The 18,472-nt window shown below is 52.3% G+C and overlaps 2 protein-coding genes across 6 annotated transcripts in view; one reads left to right on the top strand and one right to left on the bottom strand.

Moving 5' to 3' along the window:
• SIK2 (salt inducible kinase 2) overlaps positions 1-9,091 on the top strand; it is a 125,613-nt gene extending 116,522 nt beyond the window's left edge. For both annotated transcript variants that reach the window (XM_038536203.1, XM_038536204.1), the window contains exons 11-15: positions 105-389; positions 531-694; positions 1,426-1,533; positions 2,427-2,518; positions 3,201-9,091. In XM_038536203.1, the coding sequence (XP_038392131.1) occupies positions 105-389; positions 531-694; positions 1,426-1,533; positions 2,427-2,518; positions 3,201-3,813 (1,262 nt within the window). In that variant the 3' untranslated portion in view covers positions 3,814-9,091. The remainder of the gene's footprint in view (positions 1-104; positions 390-530; positions 695-1,425; positions 1,534-2,426; positions 2,519-3,200) is intronic.
• PPP2R1B (protein phosphatase 2 scaffold subunit Abeta) overlaps positions 6,383-18,472 on the bottom strand; it is a 32,856-nt gene continuing 20,766 nt past the window's right edge. For 2 of the 4 annotated variants that reach the window (XM_038536205.1, XM_038536207.1), the window contains 4 exons: positions 18,345-18,436; positions 14,043-14,164; positions 7,229-7,309; positions 6,383-6,526 (listed from right to left, as the gene is read on the bottom strand). In XM_038536205.1, the coding sequence (XP_038392133.1) occupies positions 6,461-6,526; positions 7,229-7,309; positions 14,043-14,164; positions 18,345-18,436 (361 nt within the window). In that variant the 3' untranslated portion in view covers positions 6,383-6,460. Of the gene's footprint in view, positions 6,527-7,228; positions 7,330-14,042; positions 14,165-15,635; positions 17,901-18,344; positions 18,437-18,472 lie in introns of those variants that run through there. The other 2 variants (XM_038536206.1, XM_038536208.1) reach the window with 2 other exon arrangements.

The raw sequence follows: 18,472 nt of genomic DNA, 5'->3' as shown, positions 1-18,472 counted from the left end.
CGTAGCTGTGCAACTCAAGCTGGTTATCCTCTGTATCCCATGTTCAGAGAAGCTGCTGTTTGCTACTGGTCATCTCTCTTTTTTGGTTTGTTTTTCTCTTAAAGGGAAAATTTTCTCCATGAGTGACAACCCCTCCCTTGACAGTGTGGACTCTGAGTATGATATGGGGTCTGTTCAGAGGGACCTGAACTTTCTGGAAGACAACCCTTCCCTGAAGGACATCATGTTAGCCAACCAGCCCTCCCCACGCATGACATCTCCCTTCATCAGTCTGAGACCTGCCAACCCGGCCATGCAGGCTTTGAGCTCCCAGAAGCGAGAGGCCCACAACAGGTCACCAGTGAGCTTCAGAGAGGGCCGCAGGGCGTCAGATACCTCCCTCACCCAAGGTGACTGGCCGCTCTGTATCATAGCTTGTAAAACTCTTGTGTTGCGGGACTTGAGGGCATTTGTGGCCATGTTGGTTTCACACCTCCGATCACCAAAAGGCCTTGTGCTTTAAACTATTCAGTCATTGTTCTCTGTTTCAGGAATTGTGGCATTTAGACAACATCTTCAGAATCTGGCTAGAACCAAAGGAATCCTAGAGTTGAACAAAGTGCAGCTGCTCTACGAACAAATAGGACCAGAGGCAGACCCTGACTTGGCCCCAGCCACTCCTCAACTCCAGGACCTTGGTGGCAGTTGTCCTCAGGTGGGTGCCCCAGGCCCTTCCCACAGGGGCTCTGCAAGTACAAATACTTTGTCCTGGAGGAGTGCCATATCACTTACAGGATTTACTGCAGTCCCGGAGCAAACAGGTCGTTTTGGAGAGCTCACAGCCTGAAAGCTTTCCTTGTTGCTGCCTCCTGCCACTGACGGGTTACACCCATCCACACTGGTCCCAGATGATTAGTACCATAAGGAGGTATAGACACACTGAAGCGATGTGTGGTTCCAGGGGCAAATGTTATATGAATGGCCTCTTACGGCATCATGGACCACCCTCCCCCCACGTATACAACGTTCAAAACAGTCACCCACAGAATGCGAACTTACAGCCTTTACTCTTGATGTGAGATGTGAGATCACTTCATTAATTATTAAGTGGATTAGTTGTGCTAAAAATGACCCAAAAATATTGCTGTTTATCCAACACATTTTATTTTGAGCCTATTTTCAGTGCATCAAGGATATTCTAGCATTTGATGCCCACACGAAGGTCATGGCCTCCCGGTGACATCAAGAGCCTTTGCTGCAGTACTGACTAGGTAATCGTTCACTGCAAAGTGATTAACCCTCAGCCTACTAGTTCTGCGAAGAGCTTTGAGCATATCTTACAGAGCTGGAGTTCCTCTTGGACATTTGCCAAGGTGCTTAAACAAAGAAATGAAACTTTCCCCCACATGGAGAACTGAAAATGTTTTCACACCCCTTGCCCCTCAGGAGGAAGTTCAGCAGCAGAAAACGGTCCCCGCTGTGCCCAACAGTGTGCGTCCTCAGCTTTCGCCACGGCAGAGCCTTGAGGCCCAGTATCTCCAGCACAGACTCCAGGTGGGACCCTTCCCGGGTACTCCAGCTCAGTATGTTCACCCAGAATCTGCTTTTCTGCACACAGAAACCTGTTTTGCTTGGTAGTTTTTAGGGTAGCTGCTTTTTTCCCTCTAAGCAGGTAGCTTTGACTCTGGATTTGTAGTTTCTAGAAACATGTTCAGACTTAGCCTCATGCTTATATTGGCAGCGGAGAAGGATTTGCCCTCAGGCCCAGGAAAGGAGAGTGCCACCAGTAGGAATGAGAAACCCAGTTTCTCTGCTTCTAATGTTACGCCTCTTAATGAATAATAAATAAGATGGAAATCTCAAGCCAACAAAATTTTACTATTAGCTTTCTACATTTAATGCCTGAAAACCTTTACAAATGATATAGATCCCAGTTCCTTCAGCAGGCCTTGTGGCCTTTGCTGTCAAGATATAACTCCACACTGGAAAAACTAGAGAGGAAGACAACCATGAGCCACTCTTAACTCTGGGAAACAAAGGGTTGCGGAAGGGGAGGGAGGGAGGTGGATGGGGTGACTGGGTAATGGGCACTGAGGAGGACATGTGATGGGATGAGCACTGGCTGTTATACTATATGTTGGCAAATCGAATTTAAATTAAAAAAAAAAAAAAAGCTTTAACTCCACTCTGCTCATTGTTTTTCATCACTATAAGCCTTGTAATCCTCGAGGACTATGAGAAAAGGAAAAACTGGTTCTGGTCCAGACTTGGACAGCGCAGGCCTGCTGACCCAGTGCCATTGGGCCTCAGAGAACGAGCATCTACGCCCTCCCCCTGCGCAGATGCTGGAGGACACAGTTGGTCTCATCCTCAGGCAGACAGACGGTCCAGTGGCTGCATCCTAGATGACATCATATTGTGCTTATACTCTTTTTCTACTCTTCCAGAAGCCCAGCCTTCTGTCAAAAGCACAGAACACCTGTCAGCTTTATTGTAAAGAACCACCACGGAGCCTTGAGCAGCAACTGCAGGAACACAGGTGAGAGGGTCCCTCTCTTGGTTGAAGACTTCAGGATGCTGGCTGCGTTGTCCTCCCTCCAGCCCCTGGTGTTTGCCTCTCCTGGGAAACAGTTTTCAAGATGTGACTGCTGACATAGGTATTCCAGTGTCCGTGACAGGTGGGCCCAGCAGGAGGTGGCAGGCCGGAGTTTGCTTTCTTTTCTTTCCCTTCTAGTATTTCCTATCGAGTTCTGAATAGACAGACCTAAGCTTTCAGAACCCATGGCCTACAGCAGTGTACATGGCCATCCTGCAGAGAGGGCCTCCGTTGTCCCTTGTGGTAGTTCGTGTCCCCACACCGCACCAGCAGAAGCAGCTGGGCCAATGTAGACTTCCCCTAATCCATTAGCCTATGGCCACCCCCAGAGGCCAGGCGTCACCCTGCTTGCACACACTCCAGATGGGAAACCAGCCTCTCGCTTCATAGGGAGAAAAACTCAGTCTTAGGGAAAATTACTTAGGGTTCAGCGTAACACTGAGGGACCAGCAGAATCGGGGAGACAGTATACCAGGTGTAGGAACCCAGACACAGGTGATTCCTACCCTCCCCCCCTTTTTTTCTGCTGCGGAAAAGAGAAGTGAGAGGACTGATCCCGGATGGATATAAGATTGCCATCACTAAGGAAGATGTGAAATTATGTCTTTTGCTGTTGCCCATCTAGACTCCAACAGAAGCGCCTCTTCCTGCAGAAGCAGTCTCAGCTGCAGGCGTACTTCAATCAGATGCAGATCGCCGAGAGCTCATACCCGCCGGGCCAGCAGCTGGCCCTGCCCCGCCAGGAGCCGCCCGCACCATCTTCACCACCACCCCCCCCTTTCAGCCTGGCCCCGTCCCTGAGCCCTGTCCTGGAGCCTACCACCGCCGAGCAGATGCAGTACAGCCCCTTCCTTGGCCCCTTCCGAGAGCTGCAGCTGCAGCCCCTGCCTCCGGCCCCTGGCCCCCGAGCCCCTCCACTGCCGCCACCGCCCCCACCACCGCCCCCTCCCCAGCAGGCAGGGGCCACCCCGGCACCCCTCCCGTTCTCCTACCAGACTTGCGAGCTGTCCGGGGCAGCATCCCCTGAGCCAGACTACCCACCTCCCTGCCAGTACCCAATGGACGGAACCCAACAGGGCAGCCTGGCCACACAGGACTGTCCACAGCGGAGCTCAGGACTGCAGGAGGCCACCTCCAGCTATGACCCACTCACCCTCTCCGAGTTCCCTGGACTCTTTGATTGTGAGATGCTGGAGGCTGTGGACCCACAGCATGGCGGCTACGTCCTGGTGAATTAGCGTCGGCACTGGAGTAAGGCAGGTCAAGTGAAGGAAGAATGGGGATTTCTATTTTTATTCCAGCCTTTTAAATTTAAAGCTTATCTTCCTGCCCTCTCCTAAATGGAGAAAAATTAAGTTGCCCGACTGGAATCCAAGGGCCTGGCCAGGCACATATCCCTTTCTCCCTGGCTCTGTCCACCAGTCTTCTGGGGCAAGTGCTGGAGCATCGTGGTCGCCGAGGCTCCCGCCCAAACGTCAAGTGGAGCAGGCTCTCACAGGAGGTGGACAGAGCTTTCCACAAGGAGACACCCAGACATAGGTTTTCTGTAGAACTACACCAATTCATTATTGAGGGAAGCCTCGATGGAAGCAAAAGAACCATGTGCCGTTAGAGATGGGCAAAACACAGAAACACACTATATTTTTCACTGAGGCCAAGCAACAGCACGTTCTGTTAGGCAAGTCAAGAATATGTAATGGAATCTGATGCACAGGAAATAAAGGAAAATTGTGCTTGGTCACTGAATCCTAAGTTTGAAGCTGCTGCTGCAGGTCGTCCCCAAGACCACTGCAGAGAAGTGGAACGTGAGCTGTTTCAGGGGCCACTGAGTGACAGCTGGCACTGACCCCTGAGACTGGCAGACGTCTCCACCTGGGAGCAGTGACCCCCCCCTCTTCTGCAGGGTCCCTTAGGACTTCAGCATCGTCCCCTTTAGAACCACGAGGAGCCCCCAGGAGGGCAGCCCTGGGCCAGGGAAGACGGGCTCTTCCTGCGGAGTCTCCTGCACAGACTGCTGGTCTGGGGTCACCAGGCTGTAGAGGACCTCGAGTCTCTTTTAAAATGTAGTAACTACTTTGACTTTACACTCTGTGTTGCTAGTAGTTCATTGAGCTTTGTATATTTGGACAGTTTCGTATAGGGCTTAGAAATTTCAAGGACAAGAACATGAACTTCGATCTCCCATGTGAAGTGGTAGTGCTGTGCCTTTTCCCCCAGATCATGCTTTAATTCTTTCTTTTCTGTAGAACCAACAGTTTTCATTTATGTCAATGCTAAATCCAAAGTCACTTCGGAGTTTGTTTTCCACCATGTGGGAATCGCATTCTTAATTTCCTTAAAAGTTTTGACTTGCAACGAAACGTTCAAGTATTACAGCAATATTTAAAACCACAAATGTGTTAACCATCTAGCAGATCATCTGCCAAACACGTTCAGTGACTAGTGAAACGTAACCTTAACCCTTACAGATTTCTCATGGGACTAAGTGAGAGCTAGATGCAACAGCTCATCAATCATATACCTAGAAGTAACAAGGAACCCGTCGCTTGGACGGCAGCACCCCAGTGTTAGAAACCCAGTGTTACTGACCCAAGATGGTCATTTCTGTCCTGTAGAATGGCCTGTCCTATCAGCAGGTGAACGCGTAAGCACAAAGCATCACAAAGCACAAAGGAGAGAGACACTACGTTGATGCTGCATCTAGACACACCTTTAAGTCGCCTTTCCTGGTTGTAGTAGGTGTCCAGGCAAGTGGGGAGACATGCGCACAGCCCTCCAGTGTGGGTGACTGGAGCAGCCCCCCAGCGCTGGGGTGAGCGTCCGGGCATTAGTGAGAGGGGATGCTGTGGAGGACTGTCGTTTCTGTGACTTTACAACTCCTGAAAATCCAGTAGGAATGAATTCTGTTCCCTCCTTGAATTGTTTATTCCTCCTCATGCTTAGGATTGATGACTTCGTGAAATAGAGAACATCATTTCATTCACGCGATCCTTTCATTAAGATCTCTAATCTGTTTTCAGTCTTTGCAAAATAAGCCAGTTATGAAATAGGGCTTGATTTGTTTAGACTAAAGGATATTTTTCCAAAATATACTACAGAAGCGCTGTAATGTTTATGAAATTAAAATGCCTTCCAGCCTGAAAATGGGACGGCAGGAGTGGCACTGGCAGGTTGACACAGATGCCTGCTTCCCTCCCTCCTCCCAGGCCCCGAGCCCCCCCAGCGCAAGAACCCTGGGAGTGGTGACAGAGACTGGTAAGGCGGGGGGCAGTGGGGAATGGGGGTGCAGAGAAGAGGCTGGTGAAGGTCAGAGGGCCCAGAGCCAGCTGCAGGGACACTCCCCAGCAGTGACCAGGTCTGGGAGGCCCTCCCCGGGGGAAGAGCACGAGCCGCCCTGCCGGACCCCATGTCGTAAGCTATTTGCTTTTCTCATTATTTCAAGCAGAAATCAGTAAATTCCGTAACGATCCGTCTTTACTGAAATGTAAGCTACTGAGAGGCAACTGGTGACAGTCGATCAAGTGTTTTCCCAGCCCTGTGGGATCGCCTCCAGCCTCTGTCCCCTAACCAGTGACCTCGGGACGCTTCCAAGTGGCTTCCACACACACTCAAACACTAAGAAGGCTTCGTACCACTCTTTTTATGAGAGGCTACTTTGAAATAAGGACTTTCTTTCCAGTTTGTTTCACGTTAGCAGTGTGTACACTACTGTATATTAATCATTAGCTTTATTATCTTGTAAACCAGGCTCCTCTGAAGAGACTTTGGTGAGATGAACGTGAGGTAAAAATTTCATTCGGCAAAAAGTGCAATATGTGTGGTACTTTATTTTTTATGGTCTTTTTTTAATCCAGGGGTATTAGTCTCTGCTTTGGGAAAAATGCACTAGTTCTGCAATTTCCAGTTGGGCAAGTGTGTCTCAGTATGTACATGCAACTGATAGGCTGGTCCCTGTAAGGCAAGTAGAATGTGTTAACAGCAGAAAGGTGTGTGTTCTGTTTTCAAGCCCCTGGGGAGCTACCTGACCCTGCACCGCCCTCCCAGTACCTCAGGAACAGAGAAGGGGGCAGAAGGTTCTCTACAGCTTCCCCTCTCCACTACCGTCTTAAAGACAAACGACTGGGGCCCACGGGAGAGGACGAGGGCATGGCGCTGAGGTCTGCTGCTTCCATAGGAACAAAACCCTTTCCCTCCTGTATCAGACTTTGCCTCCTCGGAAAGAGAAAGCCGCCTCGGAAATAAAGACCTGCTGGGCGCGTAAGCTGTTCGAGAGTCCCTCGGGTGCGGCTGGCCTGCCCCACCCTCTGAGGAGGAGGGCCTGGGTTGGGTCCTTCTGGGGAGGGGGCAGGCCACCCTCCCTCCTGCCAACTCCAGGCTCCTCCAGCTTCGCCCCTGCCCTGCCCCCACACTGTCCTTAGCACTAAGAGGGGGGATGCCCCACTAGGAAGGGCTGGGGACATCAAAGGAGCGGGGCTCCCCATTCTCCGGGATACGTTCAAAAGCCTCTGTCCTTAGTTACACCTAAGCACCCTTTTGGTTGAAAGGAAATTCCTACTCCAGACCTCTTGCCACACCCCCCTTTCTCTAGAGCCCTCACAGCGCGCTGCTGGCACCACCGGGAGCAGCGATGGAATCCCTGCGCAGGGGGCTTACCTTGGCCACATCTGTACCCCTGAACCGGGCCGCCCCTACTGCCTCCTCGGGAGCCACCCGAGCCGCTCGCTCTCTGTGTGCCTAGACATCAAAGGGACAAACTGGAGAACAGGTAGTGAGTTGGAGTCATTGCATAGGCAGGGGTCTGGGGTTGCTGTGCTGCTTCAGGACATTTTTACAGAACTTCTCTTCAGAGTGGTGTGTGTGGAAGACGAGCAATAGCCTCTGCCTCTGTTTCAACACTGGACAGACTCTTTAAACGTATGTGTCCCACCTGCCCAGGGGCCCCAGGGGGGGTCACTGATCACAGAGCGCCCCCCGCTCGGCCTGTGGTCCCAGGAGGCGGCAGGGTAAGCTCAGACGGGTGTCCTGCCCGCGTCCCCTCTGGGACAGCAGCTTCAGGGTCACAGCCCCCCGCAGGGGAGGGGGGCACTGACAGCTCTGCCCCAAGTCAGCCTGCCCGTCTGCAAGGAGCAACAACTCCTAGCTGGACCTTAATTCACCAAACATTTCCCAGGGAATCTCTTCTAAGCCTCACGACAATTCTGTGAAATTAGCAGGACGCATACAGTCCTCACTTCACAGTTGAGGACACCAGAGCTCGGAAAGTTCTGGTGAACTGCCAGGCCTGTGGGGGAGCCAGGACCAGCTCTGGGGCTTCCTGGCTTCTCCCTGGGCACTCCCTCCCCTCCTCAGTAGCACCTGACTCTTCACAGCCAACAGCTGTGTCATCTTAGTTAAGCACGGGGGTGGCAGTGGCTGTGACCCTGTCCCCACAAGCGTCTTCTCCCCTGGGCAGCTACCCCCAGGCGGCCGTGCGGGAGCAGCCTTAAGAGACACAGGCCCCATACACCGCCCTCCTTCCAGGGTCCAGTTAACTACAGAAGTTTAGGCTCACATCAAAGACATCTAGTTTCTCCTAGTCACACAACCTACCAATTTCCTAGAGCATATGGTGGAAGGGCACACACACCCTTCCCTGATTGCAAGGGGGCCGAAATGCAGGGCTCTGGCTCAGCACTGCAGCCCCACAGACCCAGCCCCATGGAAGGAGGCCCTCGGAGAAGAATCGGGAAAGCGGCCTGGTCTGCAGGAGGGGTGTGCCGTCAAGGTCCATCAAATAGATTAGACACTTTTAGGGATGAAACAATACGCTTTGAATACTTTGTCTTCTCAGAGGCACAGTGGGTGGGTAGAAGGGCGCTGTAAAAATTGAAGTGCTAAAGAGCATCCTGGGAAAAGAAGGGCACAGACTGGAATTCTGTCCCAAGCGAGGAGAGCGAACTCAGACCCGCCGCTGGCTGTGCGGGGCCTATCTGGTGCAAGATCTGCTCAGTCCAGGAAATCCAAGGAGGTGCCTTCCCACTACTCGTGGTGAAAGAAACCTGCCTCCACCAAAATCTCTGGAGGGAAAAGCAGCAGAAAAGGTTTGCTTCTCTTGGGGGACTGCGATTTAAGAAATAAAAGTGATCAAGATATTTGCACTTTGTAGAAAGGGCAAGATTCTTTGCTTATTTCTGAAAGGGGGAGGGTGGTCTTTGCTGGATGTTTGGTTTGTGAAAAGAGTTACTTTTGATAAAAATCTGTAGTTATTTTTTTCTGTGTTTTTTAAATTACTAAGAGAAATTGGTGAGTTCAATAGCTTTGGTATTTTGAGTGCAAATCATAATAGTTCCAATGTGGAAAAAAATCAAAATGGACCCTGTCTCTCAATGTTAGGAAATTGCCTAAAATGCAGTTTAATAAATGATCTTTGTTATCAAATGGTAATTTACATGGGGTAATGTTCTGCGAGGAAAATGTACTGTTTTTATGTTTCCAACCTAAAATTGAATTAAAATAAAAACAACTTGTTTTCTAAGAGCCTGGGTGAGATGAATGTCAGATGGAGGTAGGGCCTTTACCTCATCAGGCCATGAGTGGAATTTGTAGAGTCTGGAAGGTGGCTGTGTTCCCTGAGCTCTGGTGCTCATTTCAGGCTACAGAAGGACAGTGGATAATATGTTCTCATTGACGTCAGCAGGGTAAATAATACCTTGCTCTGAAATCGCCCGAGTCCACGTTAGCCGCGACTGAACGCTGACAGAGCACAGCTAACCACAGCCTGTCCACGGGCACACGGGCCGCCGCTCCCGGGTTCGCGGATGTGCTCCACCCCAGAACGGCCTCGGTAGCAGGAGGAGGGGAGGCAGCGTACCGGGCTCCCCAAGTTCAAGCAACTCCAGAGCAAGGGGTGGAACCCGGGCCAGCGAGACACGGCTACCACTTCACCACGTCACGTCCCGGGGGCCGTGGGAGGCCCCCCTCCCTGCCGCGTGAACACACGGCCGCCCCTCCCAGGGCCACCTGCTCAGTGCACTCAGGCTGGACAATCCGTGAGGCATCAGAGGCCACTCTCGTACGTTCGCACGGTCCTTGTGCCAGACCCCTAGGGAAAGGGCAGTATTAGATCCTACTTTCTGGCAGCGAGTTCAACTGAGATCTGGTTTCGCTCAAACCATTTTGGTGGAGCCCATGCTATAGAACAGAGACGGCTCCCACACAGGGATCACCCACCTGCAGGTGCAGGGGTGCAGGTGGCTGTCAAGGGCAGGAAGAGAACAGAGCCCTCTGCACCGACTTGCCCTGCCCAGCACCCAGCACAGGTGCTCAGCCCTGCCCCCAAAAGACTTACTGGCTCTCAATTGCCTCTTTTTTTTTTTAAGGAAAGCACTCAATTTCAGTAACGATGTTTTGCAGACTTTTCCCTTTCCCACCAAATTTCTCCATTTTTGTGTTGCCAAAATCCACCCCAGGGTATAGGCCAAAATAAAAGACCTGCCAGCAGAGACTGGCCAACACTAGCCAGTCAGGCCCCTGACCTACACATTCTCCAGAACATCCTTCCTTTCTGTGACCTCTGAGCCAGAGGCTTGGCCCAGGTATAGGAAGATGGGGCCAGGGAGAGCTGAGCCCCAGGCCCCGGGCCTCTGCTGGGCCAAGTGGGGCCCAGGACTTGGCAACAGTGCCCACGCTTCCAGAGGGATACGGTGTCTGCGGCCAACTCACCAGCCCGCCTTCCTCACTGCCAGCGCCCCAGACCTCTGCTTCTCAAAGGGAGAACGCAGTCACCCTCCCCATCAAGGAGGCTTTGAGCATTTTACTTGATCTCACCTTGCTCCCCAAAGATGAGGGAATAATGGGGCCTGAGATGCCGAGAAGGGGTCAGAGAGCACTGACCCTCAGGAGCAAGCCCATTACCACTCCAGGGCCACCTGCTAACTAGGAGTGGGGTCCAGCTGAACGGAGAAGAGCCTCAAGGCCTTTCCCAGAAGCCCATCACGCAGAGGACCCTGCACTCACAGCCTCCGCTGACTCTTCAGTGTGAGACCCAAGAACTGCCCTCTAGTCACCAGAGAAACCCAAATGTTGAACAGGGTCCCTGTGCCAGCAGAGTGAGCCAGCGGGCAAGCAGGCCGCTGGAGGAGGCCCCGGGGATGCAGGGCCTGGCCAGGAAAGCAGCGCCTAGCTTCCCCCAGCCCACCCCCTGGGGCAGCCACCCTGGCTCCAAGGCCCTCTGGACAGACTGGTGCCTACCTATTTCTTGCCAGGGACGGTGTGGGGGGCAGCAGCAAGCACCTCTCACAGTCCTGGGCCCTGGCACCGCTCCGAGCCCTGCCACTGGCCAAGCGCATCACCGCCAAGGCCCACTGTCCCCGGTGCTAATATGGGAACGCACGCCAGCTGATGTACCACATAGGTTTGCTGAGGTTCCGGGCAGCCTGGCCAGCCCAGCCTGCGGAGCAGAAAGCCCCGCGGAGACTGGCAGCTGCCCCGACGGCTTGTCACACCATCTCCCCTCTGCCTGCCTTGCTTCCACTGAACTCCATCCTGACACTGGACTCGGATAGTGGTCGTGTGGCACCTATGAGATCGCTGCATGGGGTTAAGGCCGGCTGCCCATTCTGCACACCCGCTCCAGGTTAGGAGCCCAGAACCTTGCCTTGGACTCCGTTCTTGGTTATGAGTTCGGGCAGCGCCGGCCACGGGTAACACCGACAGAAAAGCATTCACGAGAAGCCACATCCCACCCAAAAATGGGCTTTCGTCATCCACCTCCAACTTTCAGGTCAAGCTCCTGGGCATAGGGTCCAAGGGCCTGAGGGTCCTTCTCAGTCCCCAAAGTCCCACAGGGAGACGGTGCCGAGAAGGCCAGAGCTCGAGGGCGCTGCTCCAGCTGGCCTCCCTCGGCTCCGTTCTGTCCTCAGCAAAGGCCTCTCCCCTCCCAGCATCCAGAGCCAAACTCCGTAGATGGCCCCAGAAGCCCCCCGACTTCTCTCAGTGGCGGGGGGCAGGGGGGGGTCACAAGGACAAGCAGCCCCTCCTCACCCAGGAGCTGAGACTCCTGAGCCACACAATGTCCCCCATCCCCCCACTGCGGGCTAGTGGGAGCACAGGGGACAGAGGCCAGACATCCTCGGGGCCTGTATGGCTTGGAGTTTGGGGAAAATAAGTAAAACTGAAAAAAAAAAAAAAAAAAAACCCAAGGGCGGAAAGAAGCAAGGGGTGCAGGAGGAGAGGAGACTCCTCGGCCGGTGTCTGCAGGACAGGCGGCTGGACAGGCGGCTGGATGGACGGGAGCGGAGGAAGGGGGTTCGGCCCCACGGCGCCCACAACCGCTATTTACGGATGCTTCGCCTGATGCGAGTCCCCAGACCTGCGCTCGCGGGGAGACTGAACGTCCCTCACAGCTGCTCCTTCCTGCAATAACAGGACTGACATCACTGTTGTCAGGGAAATGGTGTTTTGATTAAAATCATGTGACAGCTACTTCGTGATTCAATAAACAAATCCCCTGTTAACCCTCGCCTGACAGGCCAGTGGCAGCTCCCTCGTCAGAGGCCAGGAGGGTGGCCACGGGGGGTGGGGGGATGGGAGGGTGAGAAGGGGGGGGCCAGCCGCGCCAACACCACCAATGGGCAGCTGAGTTGCCCTGGGCCTGCGGGGGCTCAGCAGCGCTGCTCCCTGGCAGGCCCCGCGGGAGCTGGCAGCTCTGCAGGCCCCGGCAGGCCCCGGCAGGCCCCGGCAGCGCCCCCGCCCTAACTCTCCCTTCGGGGCTGCCGGCCCTGACTTCCCGCGGCTCCCAGGGCCCCGACGAGCGACGAGCAGCGGCTGAGGCGGGTCCAGGGCCGCGACAGGGACAGTGAGCGAGGGGTTAAGAAGGATTCCTGGTTCGCTCTGGATGACTTCCTGGATCACTCACTTGGCGCCTGGCCCCTGACACGCAGGGCCCTGCTGGCAGCACTCCGTCCCCTCCCTCTCACCCGGGCCACTTTCCTAGGGTCACACAAAGGCGGGGAAGGCAGCCTGAGGGTCAGGCCAGGGGGTTCTGGGTTAAATCGTCCACAGCCTCAGGGGCCTCCCGCGGGCCGGGAAGCCCCAGAAGGCAGAACAGGACTGGGGGGAGGTTGGCGCCCCGGGAAAACCAGCGCCTCCCACCCAGGGCTGTGAGGACCGACTCGGCCACCAGGGCCGGTCCCCAGCTACTCCAGGCCCAGGTCAGGGGCGACAGGCACCTCATGGCCCGGCCAGGCGGCCCTGAACTTGTAGAAAGCCCCTCACACCTTTCTTCCCAAGCAGGGCTGCGGGTCGGGCCTAAAAATATGCGACTATCATTCCTGCTCCTTCAGTGAAGGGCTCCTCCCAGGCCGCGCTCCGTGACACCCAAGGGCTGAGGGCTCAGGCGCGGGGCCCCCCAGACCAGCCCCGCGGCACCTCGGCCTGCACAACAGGAAACCGTTCTCATGGCCTCAGTTTACATGAAATGAAGGGAAAGCCACGGGGCCTTAGAACAAGCGTTTCGATGTCAGAGCCTTCACCAAGCAGCCCCACCCCTGCAGGGCGAGTGCCGGCGTCGGTGCAGCGGGGCTTCCCTGGCCCAGCGGACGCTCACACAACACGGGCTGAGCCACGCGGGGGCCACGGACGGGGTCACCCCACAAACACAGTCCTGCCGGTGTATTTCTCCTAGGATTTTCTTAACACGTGCTCTTCTCTCTAGCTGACTGGATCGTAAGGGCGCAGTATGGAACACACACACCATACAGTGTGCGCTCACGGGCTGTTGGTGGTGTCAGTAGGCCTCTGGTCAACAGGCTATCAGTAGCAATGTTGGGGGGGGGTCAGAAGTTATATGCAGATTTTTGACTGCACCAGAAAGGGGGGCAGTACCCCTAATCCACGCTGTTCAAGCGTCAACTATATCTGTGAGCCCCAGGCACCCTCCTAACAGCCCCAGGGCTGTGACCCATACCAGCTCCAATTAACAAACAATGACGCTCAAATTCAAAACGTTTGCACATCTTCTCTAGAGTGGCATCAAATGGGGCTTTGGACCATTACCCAGTAAAAGTGACAGGAATGGTTTTGTCCTTGAGCGGACAGGACCACCTGAGCGGAGTTGTAGCAAATATGGAGGGTCTATAGTCTCTGAGCTTAGTGGAAATAACCCATTTCTGTAAGAGCTCTTCCCCAAGCACCCTTGTCCGGTGTGTGAGCCTCGCTGTCTCTGAGCGGGGCGGCGGGGGGGAGGGGGGACCCCGAGCCACAGGAGTGACAGAGCTCCGAAATGCCCACCCCTCAGAAATACTCTCAGGACGAAGGACAAGAGAGAGGACAACAGGCTTTAAAAATATACTCTTGGCCCTAAAAGCCGGCCTGTCTCCGCAGGGAGTTAGGGCGCTGCTTCAGTGGCTACCTGCCGGAATGCCAGGCCACAGCGACCATGTCCACCTCAGCCCCCAGAGGAAGGGACCCAGGTGTCAACAGCACTTACCTTCCCGGTGTCCTCTCCAGGCCCTCTGGGTCTCAGGAAGTGGTTCTTGTCAGCCCCAGGGCCGCTGGGCTCCTCACTGTCCTTCACAGGGAAATCTAGCTTCCTCAGTCTCTGGGCCACCGCTAGAGATACAGACAGCAGTCCAGTAACGCCCCTGACCCTGACCCCCTGACCAGGGCACGGCCCTCCTCAGCCCACCTGCGCCTCCCAGGCAGGACGCCCCCAGGTGGGCAGAGCACAGGAACCTACAAGCGTGTGGTCCCCTGGGCAGAGAGAGCTGGTTCGCCCTAGAACCTTCCTGAAAGTGCCTTTCCCTCGAGCGCCATGGAAAGTGTCAGCTCGGGGCTCCCCCGCATCTTGGTCACTGCCTGCCTACACACCCCCAACCAGGCAGAAAAGACCTGGATCCTTCCAGAACTGGTAATATCAGCCTCAGAGAACTCTGGAGAAATAAACTACTTGGCTTTTCTACCCAATGAGTAATTAAACTCATCTTCCAGATTTCCATCTCAACTGAACATTATGTAATTTCCTGGAAACAGCAGGTTCACGGAGACAAACGGGCAACAGTGAAACCACCGCGGGTACGAGGACGGGAGACATGTGAGTGACCAGGAAGAAGGGGCAAGGAATGGAGGCAGGACACACAACAGAGGGAGACTGTCATAGAAGCACAGAGTACCCATCACTTCAGCCTTAAAGTGAGGGTACAGCTCCGTCTCCCCTCAGGTTTCCAAGCAGAGATGACAGAGGAGACTCCAAGAGAAGAGTGCCAGGAGGAAAATCAAGTGTTAGAGGAATTTAAGTAAAGGCAAGAAGGAAGAATTAGCATGCAGTGCATTTGGCCACCCTGCCCACCATCCCTGGGTGGGACACAGCCACTGTGACTTCTGCAGGAAAGCACCAGATTGTCAACTCTGTGGCAACACAGTGACTAATACATAAGATTGCACCAAGAAAGCATTGCTGGAGCTCCACCACTGGCTCAGGAATGACAGGTCTGTCTCCCCAGAAGGCCTATGCAAGGATCGCAGATGCTTGGATGAGACGGCTCACAGGTCAGGCTGCCGGGCTGAGTCAGAACAAGCCATCCAGCAAAGACCCCTGAGGCCTTGGCTCCCAGTGGCCAAGCTGTGGCATTTCTGGGAGCTGAGGACTCTGACTTCAACAAGCCCTCATTGAAAACCAGACATTAACCAGGGCGTCCTTATGAAACAGGACGTACCTTCAGGTTCCTGTCTTCTTGGCAGCACAGAGGAAAAAGATCTAGTCTCTCAAACCTGTGACAGGTCAAACCCACGCAACATAGGAAGAAACACTAAGGTGGATTCCAGGGTTGAGGAGCCCTCTTTATTGGCATCAGCTTGCTATGTAGGTCTCCACTTCACTTTCCTCATCAAGCAAACAGATGCCAACGTACATCTCAGGCAGCCATGTAAATCCCCACAGAACCGTGGCCGGAGCAGGGAACATGAAGAAGGATGACCCAAAGCTTAAGGGCTGCAGAATCTTTCTGCTGTGCTGAGGGAGAATGGGATGTAGTGTGGTACCTTCGATAACTTGTTCCCGCATGTAACACATCAGAGGGACAGATTTTAGAGATTTGTTAAACACATTTTTATTGAGCACCTACTATGTACACCAGACACTGGTCTAGGTGCTGGAAATACAGCAGAAGACAGAAGAGACAAAAATCCCTGCCCTTACAGAGTTCCTGGAGCCGCCACTCTAGTGATAACAAGTTAGGAAAACTGATCCGTGGTTAATATGACAAGAATAGTTCCCCCTGAATAATACAACAGATTCCCTATTGCTTGAGATACGAAGAGCAAATGAAGTCCCTAAAGGGTCACCCAAAAAGAGCCTCCTTAGCTCCCAGACCCATGTCTGAGAAAGCCAGGGCTCCTGTCTCCCCTTCACCAAAGTCTTAGAAGGAGAGGCCAACACTTAAGGGCTTCCCAATGGGTATATCTGAAGTCTAAAGGACATTTAAAAGTCCATCCCAAAACCAATGGTATTTCCAACCAAAGAGTAAAGCAACAGTTGTCCAAGTTTGTTTCAAGAATCAAGACAATAGTCTCTCAAATATGCAATTCACTGAAGTGGAACATAACCTAGAGATAGTAAAAAACAGAAGAACCCCAACACTAAAATTAAATGTTTATAGCATAATATTAAAATGAAAATGTAGGAATACATTTAATCCTTGGCCCAAAAAGTAAGAAAATAGACACTTCCTATAAGGTTGGCTGGCAGTTTCAAATGGAGGCAGATGATGTGTGATTTAAAAGGTTAGGTTTCTCTAAGGTAAGACAAACCTGGAAGCATCTGGTCAAACTTGGTTTCATGTAACAATTTCATGTACAAAGTTAAACAGAACAGGACTCCCTGGCTCACTGAATGAAAGAATTAAAAAAACAAAATGGAAACAAGGAAACCACAAAGCAACATACAAGGAGCAAAAAATAAGCTACAATAAAACCTCATTAATTAGACTTCATTAGGACAAGGCCAGTTTGAGTAGGTGAAAAATATAATTAAATCTAAAAGAAAAAATATGTATATTTTCCATGAAATACATATGTATATATTTCAGAGATAGAGTAAAATACATCTTAAAAAAGGTGTGGCCTGTAGCAATCCCCAGGAAGGTATTTTAATACAACTAAAGAGTGCTCAGTAACTGGCGTAACAACTGGTAAAAGGGTGCTGTTTAAAATGGCTTCAGTAGTTCAGATACAACAGGTTGCCTTACATACTGTTAATTTGCTCCAGCAAACCCTTCAGCTTAACTCATTATCTTAAATTCCAGGAGGAATTAATGAGGTTTTACCGTGGACATAGCACAAACACTGCAAATGGTGGGTGGCCAGCATCACCGATTCTGGAACACTGGTACTGAAGCTACAGCACCAAGGACCAGATGTCAACACGCCGGACACAGAGCCAGGCAGAGAGCAGGAAATCCTCAGGATACTCTACCAGCACTTTCTCTACTCATCAGAAACATCAAACAGCAATCTTACAATGAAGCCATGAAACTACTGCATGTTAGGAGGCACTACATTTTATGTTTCTCAGCAGAGAGCAGGAGGGAGCGAAGTGTTTCGGACGCACTCACGGTGCTGCGCCACTGGCGCCCGGGTCAGTTTCAACAACACGTGAGCACCAAGATGCATCCGTACTCCAGGTTTCTGAATGACATGATTACAGTAAAAATCAAGCAAATAAAAACCAAAACATCCAATACATGAACCCTGAGCTTCCACACCCCCCTTCCATGTGAGATGCTAATGCAGACCATCATGATCCAGGAAAATGTGGCTTTCCCTACATGCATCTCCATGTGTCTCCCAAATAGAGTGTTTATAAAATAAGTTATTCTGAACCATGTACACTGACTTTGGAATGATGGAGAGACACACAAATATATGTAAACGTCAAGAGAATCACTCCACTCCCTGTCTGGGTCCAAACCCACCCGAGTTGGTGGGAATAATAAGTGGCCAGGGCCTGATGAAGCAGTGAGATGCAGGAGCCCACACGGTGCCAGGGGAATCAGGAGGAAGACAATCAAGAAATGACTGTACCAAGTATCAGGAACTGGTCACAAACAGTAAAATGCTTCAAAAATAATTATTCCAAAAAAGATGACGAGTAAAAATCCCAGTTCATCTTTAGAAAGAATCAAGTCACTGAAATTTGATCTCTTGTAAGCTGCTGCCATCTGCTTGGATGAGGTCTTGAAGGTTCTCCACTTTTTCTCCACCCAGTTTAAGAACAGAGGGACTAGAACTCTGTGATAAGAATTTAGTAAAAGTCCTTTCCCTCCTGTTCCTCATTATGCCAACGCAAGCACTGGAAAATTCCAAACAAAATCAAGTTAGTGGTACAGAAAGTTTATGAACCGTCTACATGAATATTAGTATGACAATAATGATGCAAGAGCATCACTGAACTCTGAACTTCTCGCTGCGGTCAGTTTCTTTACTCTGCCAAGTTCATCGAGTTAAAAACTTTAAACACGGGGGAAAAAAAATAAAAAAAATAAAAAAAAAAAAAACTTTAAACACGGATTGAAATCCAAACAACAAACTGTTCTTCCACCAGCAAGAGTCCTACTTCTACCCAGCCCTCTACTGCGACTCAGAAAGTGGCCTGCTTCATGGCGGGCCAGGATCTACCCCGAGGGGCATGGCATCCTAGCAGCCCCCCGCCCCTGCTCCGAAACATGCATCACCTGCCCACCTCACTCGCTCACACCCCACTAACCAGAGCACGACAGAACACAGAAAGACTTACCACTTATGGCTTCCTGTGCAAAGTATTTGACATCCATGTCCTCATCTTGACCTAACTTCTGTAGCACTGGCTTCACTTCCTCCTGCAGAGCACTAAAATCCAACAATATTGTCTGTGAGAGGCATCCT

The sequence above is a fragment of the Canis lupus genome, chromosome 5 (assembly GCF_011100685.1).
Source record: "Canis lupus familiaris isolate Mischka breed German Shepherd chromosome 5, alternate assembly UU_Cfam_GSD_1.0, whole genome shotgun sequence".
Taxonomy (NCBI): domain Eukaryota; kingdom Metazoa; phylum Chordata; class Mammalia; order Carnivora; family Canidae; genus Canis; species Canis lupus.
This window is presented reverse-complemented; position numbering and strand designations above follow the sequence as displayed.